Raw genomic sequence first — 9,969 nt, 5'->3', positions numbered from 1 at the left:
CAGCTGGGCCAGGGCGATAGGCCTGCGGGAGGCCTTCAGCTCAGCCACAAGGATCTGGGCTGTTTCTGCCCATAAAGGGAGGAGGAAGTGGTTTTGCCTGGGTGCTGGGAGGGGTGAGGCAGCCAGCACACATCTGAGGCTAGCTGATCTGTTAGGCAGGAGTTCCCACATTCAGGGTCCATAGTGCGTGTGTTGGGGCCTGCAAAATGCTTTAGTTTTCTGTTTTTTTTTTTTTAATCAGAAGGAAAAAATGAATTACAATAATGTTAAATATATAAAATGAATTCAGCCTGGGCTACATGGGTCTTGATGTCAATGCGGTCATAAAACGTAATTTTTTTTTCAACAGAGGAAGTCATACTGCAGCCCTTTGCACACAGTGAGGCCTCGGGGCTTTTGCTCATGCTATTCCCTTCCCCAGAGTACATTTTCTGCAAAACTCCCTTCCCCTAATCAAGTTGACTCCAACCTGTCCCCTGGTGCCCCTTCCTCCTCATCAGTTAGGCCCCCTCTGGGGGTTCTTGCACCTCCAGCCCCCCCTGCCCAACAGGCTGTCCACTTTGACACAGCAACATCGCATCTGCCCTTCACGTCTCATTCGGTTATAGGTGCTGGGAGGGCAGGGCCTATGCCTGGCTTTCAGGTCAACCTCTCTGTCCCCTGAGGATCTGACATACTATAGGTGCTCAATAAAGGTTTGTCACGGTCTGAGTGGAGCAAGGGTGTCCCGCTACCTGCATGCAGCTCAGTGGCTTGACTGGACTACAGATGGGGGCAGGAGGGGGTTGTCCTAGTCCCCGCCCAGGGCTCACCTGCTTAAGGAAACAGGAACCATCTGGGGCAGCGGCCCCGCCCCGCTGACGTGCAGACCCTGAACCGAAACCCAGGCTCCTGCAGACGTCGGGCACAGCCAGCATAAGGGCCTCAGGCCCCCCAGGGGTCTCCCAGGTACGTGCCAAAGCAGGGGTCCCCCTCAGTCAGCTTCGTGCCTACCTCTGTGCCTACCCCCATGCTGGGTGAGGCGGGGGCCCCAGGAGCCTCACCCTCCTCTCAGGCCTTGAGAAGACAGAGCATGGGGGCCAGGCTGGGCCAGAAGAAGGGACAGGGCTGGCGGGGTCCAGAGAGGCATGAGGGATTTTCTGGGGGTACTGGCAGGTGACCATAGAAAACAGAGCTGAAATTAGGGAAAGAGCGTTCCTGGCAGGGGCACAGCATGGACAAAGGCATGGAGCAGAGAGCTTGATCTGTTTGGGGCAGAGCAAGGATGTGCTTAGGGCTGATGTGGAGGGGGACAGAGAGGGGTGCTACGGCTTTGTCTTGGAGAAGAGGCACAAAAGTTGCCTGGAGGAGGGATATGTTTGTTGAGTCTTGAAGGATCATGTAGGAGTTCTCCCAGATAGTAAAAGGAACAACCCAGTAAACATTACCTCATGCTAGGTCACTACTGGATTCATGAATATTTATTACATACATACAGTGCTTAGCTCTGTGCCAACTATACCTTCTCAGGTAATTGTCATCATGATCTGCAAATTGCAGATGAAAACTACTGGCCCAGAGAAGTTAAGTGACTTGCCCAAGATCACACAGAAGCTAAGTGGAAGAGCTGGGGTTTGACCCCAGGCTGTCTGGCTCTGATTGGGCTCTTAATTGCTTTGTCACTCTGCTTTATTAAACATTTCTCTCTTTATTTGGTGGGGGGAGGAGTTAACTAGATTTGTTTGCTTGTTTGTTTGTTTCTAATGGAAGTCCTGGGAACTGAACCCAGGACCTCATGCATACCACTGAGCTATACCTTCCCCCCTTAAGCATTTCTTAATAGATCTATTTAATTTCACTTTTCACAGAATTTCTTTGGGTCCTTCCCCAGAGGGCATGTGTGTTGGGTGTGTCCTCTGTTAAGAGACAGACAATATTGACTGTTTTGGTCAGCATGCCCCTTTCTGTGGAAACAGCTTGATAACAAAGACCTTCTGAGATACTGAATAATTAGACCAGTTTGGGGACGGAATTAAGAGCGAGAATAAGGGATTCTGTGTGGACAACTCCAGCAGGGCACAACCCTTCTGCTGGAGTTTCATGGCCTTAATACTGTTTTGCAAATCGGTGCTATTTTCTTCGTTTTCCAGCTCTGTGTCATTGGCTCATAAAGTCCAGTGGTACCTGAGCTTAAAACTGTTGAGAATGAGTGTGTATTAACCATGTACCTGGTACATTATAGATGTGCCACTCGTGGTGACACTGGTGGCAGAAGCAACTGTTTGGGGCCACGTCTCTGTAGTGCTTAATGAAACCACTGCAACCCTTTATGGCACCCACAAGGTATCTGCTATTTTATTCACTCCCTTATCATTTTGCCATCTCTACATCCCTCCAGGAACAATGCTATTTACTTAAGATTTAAATAAACTCAGTTTTTAAACTTTAATACAGATATTTCTAAAAAGGAACATTCTGACTTGTAATGGCATAAGAAGAATAAAAGGAAAAGGGAAAACCCTTGGGGGATTTAGGAGAGGAGTCGATGAATGACCGTGCATTAAGTGCCAGCACACAGTAGGTGCTCAAGAAGCCTATTTCAATCCCATTGGTCTGCGCCACCTGGAGGACTTCTCAAAGGAGGTGGCACCATGAGCTGCAAGAAAAGAGCAAAGGTGGGAGGTGGACCAGGCTTGACTCTCTTTCATCCCTCCCACCCCCAGGTCACTGCCTGTCCCCCGGAAGCCATGACAGAGGCCAGACAGCTGCCCCCACCACTGCCTCCACGACTGGCCTGGTTTGTGCAGACGCAGATGGGCCAGCTGGCCCATGGAGGGGTCCCTGAGTGGTTCCATGGGGCCATCTCGAGAGAGTAAGGATGCACCCACACCTTCTACCCTGCCCTTCACCCTCTTTCCTTGTCTGCTCCCACCCTGGGCATGTCCGCACTGCAGAATTCTGGGCTTAGCTCAGCTAAGTGTGTTAACAGTGTAGGTGAAAAGACTCTGGAATCCCAGGCTTGAATCCTTGCCCCCTCTAGGGACTGACTCACTGTGTGACCTCGGGCAAGTTACTGGACCTGACTGCTCCACCCCCCGCCCCTGCCCCACAACCTCACCCAGGTGGGGATGCAGCTTCACCAATCTATGATGGTGGGATGCAGCCTCAGAATCCTTCTTAACACAGCGCCCCAAACAGCTGCTCTCAATCCATCAGAGCTGTAACCCATGCGCACTTGCTATGTCAGACTGAGCTGTGAGGACATGAACAAATCCACCTAGTCACCTCCAGGACTGGCTCTAAATAAATGGCAAAAAGAACAGTTATTGCCACATTCTTCCCACAGGAAATTGAGGAAACATTGTGAAAACCACAGAGGAGGAATTGGGCATGGTTTCTGCGTTCTGGAGTGTGTCAATAGAAATATAATGTGAGCTGCTCATTGCAATTTTTAATTTGTTTAGTAGCTATATTAAAAGACATTTAAAAAACAGGTGGAATTAATTTTAATCATATCTTCTATTTAACCCAGGATATCCAAGATATTCTCAATTTGACAAGTAGCGAGCACTAAGCCCTCAAAATCGGGCACATATTGAATGCTAAAAGCACATCTCAGTCCCTACAGCCCCATTTCAAGTGCGCAGCACCACATGTAGCCAGTGGGCTCTGTACTGGAGGGTCCAGAGTCCTCATCTTGTCCCAGAGAAGGCTGTCTCACTCTGTGTGATCCTGGGATAGTAGTAATCATAACAGTAAGCATCTTGTGAGTTCTTACCAGATGGCGGTTCCCACCCTCACACTGCATGCGTTTCATCTGTCCTCATGTGGGCCCCGAGAATAAAGGTTTACTTTCCCCATAAGAAGGCTGGAGGTCAGAAAGGGACTGACCCTTGCCAGGGGTCACAGAGCTAATGAGCAGCAGAGCTGGGTCTTGAAATCAAATGTACCTGAGAACAGCTCCTGCTTTATTACCTGTGACACCTTGAGCCACCCAAAGGTGCCTTAATGGGGGCCTTCCAGGCATTGGGAAGGAGAGCAGGGATTGTGGAAGATGGTCAAGGTCATCAGAGGCCTCCTGCCACCTCTGGGGAACACCCCTGTCCCTGATTATCCAAAGGTCTGAAACAATCAGGAGAGAAAAAAAAGAAGTTTTAGGTTGTTTGTTCACGGGGGCACCAGCACTGGGATGACTGACCAGTATGCTGGGCACCTGGACCTTAGCCGTCTCTCTCCTGTGTGTGCCCTTCCAGAGATGCCGAGAACTTGCTGGAATCACAGCCACTGGGATCCTTCCTCATCAGGGTCAGCCACAGCCACGTGGGCTACACACTCTCTTACAAGTAAGACCTGGGCTAGGGGCCAGGGCAGGAGCAGGAGGGCTCCAGGGCTTCCTTGAGTTGGGGCAAAGGGTGCCTCATACCACAGTTTCTCAGTGAGCAACCAGTGTGAAGCTCTGACCAGATCTCACTAAAGAGTGAGTGGCTGTAGGTCTGGCTGTAACCAGCAGACCTGGGCCTGGTGATAACTGAGACAGTGTGTCTAAGAACAGGGGCTGCTGGGAGCCACCTTTCCCCACAACTACCCCTCTCCCCCACCATCTAAATGGCAACTATCTCATGTTAGGGAAACCAGAGCAGCCAGGCTCCTTGAAATCTCAGTGCCTGAATCGGTATCTCAGAGGATTCAGCAGCACAAACTACTTTTCAAAAGGATTCCAGGTCAAAGGAATTTTTTAAATGGCCCGATTTCAGAGCTACCCATAGGGGAGAAAAGCTTAGGCCCTGAGTCACACAGTCCAAGGCTCGGCTCTGCCACTTACACACTGTGTGTTCTTGGACAAGTTGCTCAACCTTTCTGTGCCTCCCCTAAAGTCCTCATCTCTAACAGCGGAATGCTAAAATTAAAAGTCTTGATGTGAGGATTAAATGAGATTTAGGAAGCATATCATGGGCCATTCATAAATGCATCCACTCATTAATAATGGAGCATTTATTGAGTATCTGCTGTGTGCCAGACACACAGCCTTAGGCTGGGGCCTGACTCCAATTTTCATTGTTATCATTTCTATCGATCATTTACCCCTTGCCAGGCACCTCTTGCCAGCTTCTTCCTGCAGTAGCTGGTTCCATCTTCACAAGAACTCCTGAGATCAGCCTGAGTAGCCTTATGTTATAAAGAGGGAAACTAAGGCACAGTGCAGTCACCTGCCAAGCGTCACATGCCTAATGAGTGGAAGAGCTTACAAGGGAGCTTGGGCAGCTGGACTGCAGCCCTGATGAGCTCAAGGGCTTGGGGGTGGGGATGGAATGAGAAAGAACGGGATGTCTGAGCCCCAGCAGTGTCTCCGCAGAGCTGAAAACTGCTGCCGCCACTTCATGGTGAAACTTTTGGATGATGGGAGCTTCATGATCCCTGGGGAGGCAAGAGCCCACACCTCTCTAGACGCTTTGGTCACCTTCTACCAGCAGCGGCCGATGCAGCCGCACGGGGATCTGCTGACGCAGCCTTGCGGGCAGGTGAGGGTTGGGACCCACAAGGGCCACAGCTGTCCTCCCAAGGTCCAAGTGCCCTAGACTCTTCTGCTCCCACATGCCCCCCTCAGCCTCTTGTGATTCTGTCACTCTTGTGGTCCCCTTCCCCTGTGGCCCGGCCCTCCTGGTCCTTGGTCCCCGCCTGATTTTTTTTCATCTGTGCCGGTCTAACCTTGGCTGACCTATGGGAATCGCACATTTCCTTAAAGTCTCTCGGAGCAGGGCCTTGCCCTCAGCAGCTGCCGTGGGAAGGGCATATCTCCTTAAGGACTGGTGGGCGTGGCCTAGCCCCCAGAGAAGCCAAGCGGCTGGGTAGTGCAGCATATTTCCTAATTAGGCCCAGTGGGCGGGGTCTAGCCCCCAGAAGCTGCTATGGGAGGGGCATATTTCCATAAGGCCCAGTGGCGGGGCCCAGCTCTCCGTAGCTGCTGTGGGAGGGCATGCCTCTTTACAAGGTGTGTAGGTGGAGCACCTCTGAGTCCTGACTTATGGGAGCTGGAACCCTAGACCCAACCCCTCCCCCTCCTTGGGACTGAGCTGCAGATCCCCCCTCTGCCCGCAGAAGGATCCTGCATACGTAGATTATGAGGAACTCTTCCTTTACTCCATTGCATTGGCTGAGGAAGCCGCCAGCTCCACCCACAGCCCCAGCAAACATCTGAATTCCTCCTCCCATCCAGTGGCCGCACCTGAAGAGGTATGTGACAGAAAGCTGGCACCTCCAATCTAGAAGGGGGTTGGGGGGAGGGAGGCGATGCAGGAGCAGAGGTGGCCAACAGCTGCCAGAAGAGACTTTCTAGAATCAGGATTAGATTCTGTAGCTCCAAGCTGAAAACCTTCCAGTGATTTCCTGAGGTACTGTGATTGAAATCCCAGCTCCAACCTCAGCTCCTCCTACCCACCGCCAGCCGAGTCCAGCCCCTCTGCCAACACTTCTGTCGTTCAGACATGCTGAGCCAGCCTCAGGGCCTGTGCATGTGCTGTGTGCTCTGCCCCCAGATTTCCCACGCCTGTCTTCTCCGTCAGTTCTTCTTCAGCTGTCTCCCTCCCCAGTCTCCAGACTCAAAATTGCCCCCTGCCTTCTCCCTCACATCATCCTGTTTATTTGCAGCAGAGAATTCCTCAAAATGTGAAATGTCTTGTTTATTTATGGGTTTTCATGTTTCCTGCCTGCCTCCCCATCAGACTGGGAGCCCTGGGAGGCCTGGGAATCTGTCTGGCTGGTTCACCTCTGCTTCTCTCATCCCTCAGAGAGGACCTGGCACATCAAAGGTGTTCAACTAATGAATCTGTGGAGTAGATGAATGAATAAATGAATGAACCCCAGCTTTTCAGGGAATGATTGGACCTCCAGATGCCCTGAGGTCGAGGCCTATGTGCCCTTCAGGCCCCCTGCATGGCAGAGAAGTTTTGACAGTAGTAGAAATGAAACAGGGGCTGGTCTGATGGACATCAGTGAGTTTGCTGGTAGGGGAGTGAGAGGAACAGTCAGGGAAGACCTCCTGAAGTAGGTGGCATAGAGCTGGGACAGGCGGGATGAGGAGGAGCCAGCCACCCACAGCCACACAGAGATGCAGAGAGAGCATCCCAGACAGCGGGCAGAGCACATGCAAAGGCCCTGAGACTCAGTGTGAAAAACAGAAGAACAGCAAAAGCCAATGTGTGGACGGAGTGGCATGAGCAAAAGGGCCATCCAGGGTTAGCAGGGGCCAATCATGCAGGGCCTTGGGGCCAGGGGGAAGAGCTGGGATCTGTTCTAGGTGTGCTGTGAGAGAGCTTGAGCTTAACTGGATTGATGGTGTTAAATGTTCCGTGTGGCTGCCAGCTGCAGAAGGGGCTGTTGGGGGCAGGAAGGAGGCAGGGACAGTGTCCAGGTGGGAGAGACTGGAAAGGGAGCCCCGAGGGTGGACCTTGCTGATGTCTTGGAGGTGGAGAGTGAGGGGAAGAGGGTCATTGTCATGGCTTGAGTGCCCCGTCCTCCATTATTTGGAAAGCAATGCCAGGAGGGGCTGCTTCGGGGAGGGAAAGTGGATTAGGAGAGAGGGCAGCCAAGGGAGGGTGTGTTAGTGAGCAGATTATGCCTGTGGACTCTGCATGGAACCTGCACTTCAGTTATCCCACTTGAGGGGCACAAGACTGGGGTACTGATCCTCCACCTTCCATCAGTCATTGGTCAAGCACTGCCCCTGGGAGATTTTCATTCTCTGGTACCTCAGATCTGCCACGTGGCCAGAGAAGTCCCCCAGACAGAGTCCCTGCTGCTGGCATTTGGGAGTGGAGCTGGGAGCACTGAAATGCTCAGGGCAAAGGGGTATGGCTGGGGCATTGACAGCATCTGCCACAAATGGCACCCAAGTCTTTGGCCTGAAAAACCGGGTAGATATGGGGCTGGCAAACGATCACCCAAGGGGCCACATCGGCCCGTTGCCTATTTTCATATGGGCTGCCAGCTAAGCATGGCTTTTATGTTTTGGAATGGTTGAAAAAAAATCAAAAGAAAAACAGTGTTTCATGACCCATGAAAATCAGATGAAATTCACATTTCGTGTCCATAAAGTTTTCTCGGGACACAGGCACACTGGCTCGTTAACATATAATCTCTGGCTGCTTCTGCTCCCACAACCACAGAGCTGAGTAATGAGACAGAAACTGTATGACCTGCAAAGATGAAAACATTTGCTCTCTGAACCTTTATGGGAAAAGTTAGGTGACCACTGGGGCAGACACTGGAGCCATTTATTGAAGGGGAAGGATGGCGTGTGAGATCAGCTTTGGGGTTTCATGGGGACTTTCTTGGCCCCAGGGTGTCTAGGTGGGACCCAAGTCCCAATTTGGGGGGCAGATTCAGAGCTTTGGCGGGCAGGGTGGCCACAGGTCTCACCTGCTCTTGGTTTCAGGCCTCTGCAAAGCCAGTCCTGCTTCATCAGCCAAAGGAAAGGAAGCCGACGGCAGAGCTGGATGGGGCATCCATGGAGGAAGCTGCTTCCTCCTGCCCCCAAAAATCTCCTCTTGAGGAGACCTGCCAGAAACTCTGGAAGAACCTCAAGATGCTCCCCCAGACAGGCAAGAAGGTCCAGCAGCAGCTGAAATCCCACCTGGTGGCTGTGCGCTCCTCATCGCTCCAGGACACCAGGCCATCGGGGGTGACCCACGGCTCAGGAGCTGGGGCAGGTGACTCAGCCTGGAAAGATAACTTCTACATGGACCCCTTTGTGGCCACATCCTTCCAAAGCCCCTCACAGCCCCAGGCTTCAAGAAACAAAGATGACCCCTCAAGGAAGGCCTTGAGGTCGGCCAGCTGGAGCGAGGTGATCCCAAGGGTCAGGGGTTGGCGCCGGGCAATAGTGAGAGCCCTGTCCTCACAGGCGTCCAAACCGGAGCCAAGAGACTTGAAAGAACCGCAGGAGGACTGGCTCCCCGAGGAGTACCACACACCACCACCCTTCGCCCCTGGGTACTGCTAGGGGAGAGATTCACCCTGGCTCTGGGACCCTCGCTGCGGGGGGCTGCTGGCGCCCGACCTCTTGCTCTCGGCCACTACCCACTAGCCCTCAGGATCCTGAGAACTATAATAAAGACATTGCCTGGGTCTGGTCCTGCAGTTGCTAGTGGGGTGACCTGGTCATTTAAGTAATAATAATAATCGTAATGTTACAGCAGTGGAGTCTGGGACAACTGTTGTGTGCCAGGTCCCCACATCAGTCTCTCCACATTCATTATTTTACACCCCTGAACAGGTCCATAGGTAGGCTCATTCTGCACATTTTAAAGAAGAGACCGAGGTTCTGAGAGGAGGAGAGGCGTGGCCAAGGTCACATGGCCGGTGTGTCAGCACCAGGATTTGAAGCCTGGTCACTTTGAGCCCTTTCCCCACATCCCCTGCACCAGGACTCAACTCTTGAGTGTGTCCTTGTCATAAACAGGGCTTTTCATGCCTTCTTCCCAGGGTTCTTGTGCAAATGAAGGAGCTGAGGCTTGCAGAGGACTTGGTACACAGTAAGCACTCCTGACATCAATGGCAGCTTTAGGAGAAGCGTATGAGGCCCTTTCCTTTAAAAAGGGAGAAGCCATCTACGGCCATACCATCCTGAACACACCAGACCTCTTCTAAAAAGGAAGAGGCAGTGCAGGACTATGGTTGGGGGTGGCCTCTGGACGGAATCTTGAGTTGTGGGGCTGTGTGACCATTGGCAAGTCACTAAACCTCTCTAGGCTTGTTTCCTCATCTGGAAAATGAGGAGAAGAGCAGTTCCTCTTTCTCAGGATGAACCAGCAGAATGTATATAAAACCTCGGGCCTTGGCGCACAATAGGTGCTTAGTAAATGTGGGTCAGGATGGGAGTGGGCACCCTTGAAATGATACACAGTAGAGGTATCTGGAAAGATCCTTGGGGGCTGATCTTGGTGGCAGGAATGACCACTCCTTGGATGGATTGGGGCTCTAGTCTGGGCCCCA

The 9,969-nt window shown here is 52.2% G+C and overlaps 1 protein-coding gene across 1 annotated transcript; it reads left to right on the top strand.

Moving 5' to 3' along the window:
* The first annotated feature begins 837 nt into the window (after positions 1-837).
* Positions 838-9,108, top strand: HSH2D (hematopoietic SH2 domain containing). The gene is made up of 6 exons (XM_006199106.4): positions 838-948; positions 2,703-2,851; positions 4,233-4,322; positions 5,333-5,498; positions 6,076-6,210; positions 8,411-9,108. Exons 2-6 carry the CDS (start codon positions 2,727-2,729, stop codon positions 8,975-8,977), a joined length of 1,083 nt encoding a protein of 360 aa, XP_006199168.2. The 5' UTR covers positions 838-948; positions 2,703-2,726; the 3' UTR covers positions 8,978-9,108.
* Positions 9,109-9,969: the final 861 nt, after the last annotated feature.

The sequence above is a fragment of the Vicugna pacos genome, chromosome 22 (genome assembly GCF_048564905.1).
Source record: "Vicugna pacos chromosome 22, VicPac4, whole genome shotgun sequence".
Classification (NCBI taxonomy): Eukaryota; Metazoa; Chordata; class Mammalia; order Artiodactyla; family Camelidae; genus Vicugna; species Vicugna pacos.
The sequence above is the reverse complement of the archived record's forward strand: the minus strand, read 5'-3'. Positions and strand labels throughout refer to the sequence as shown.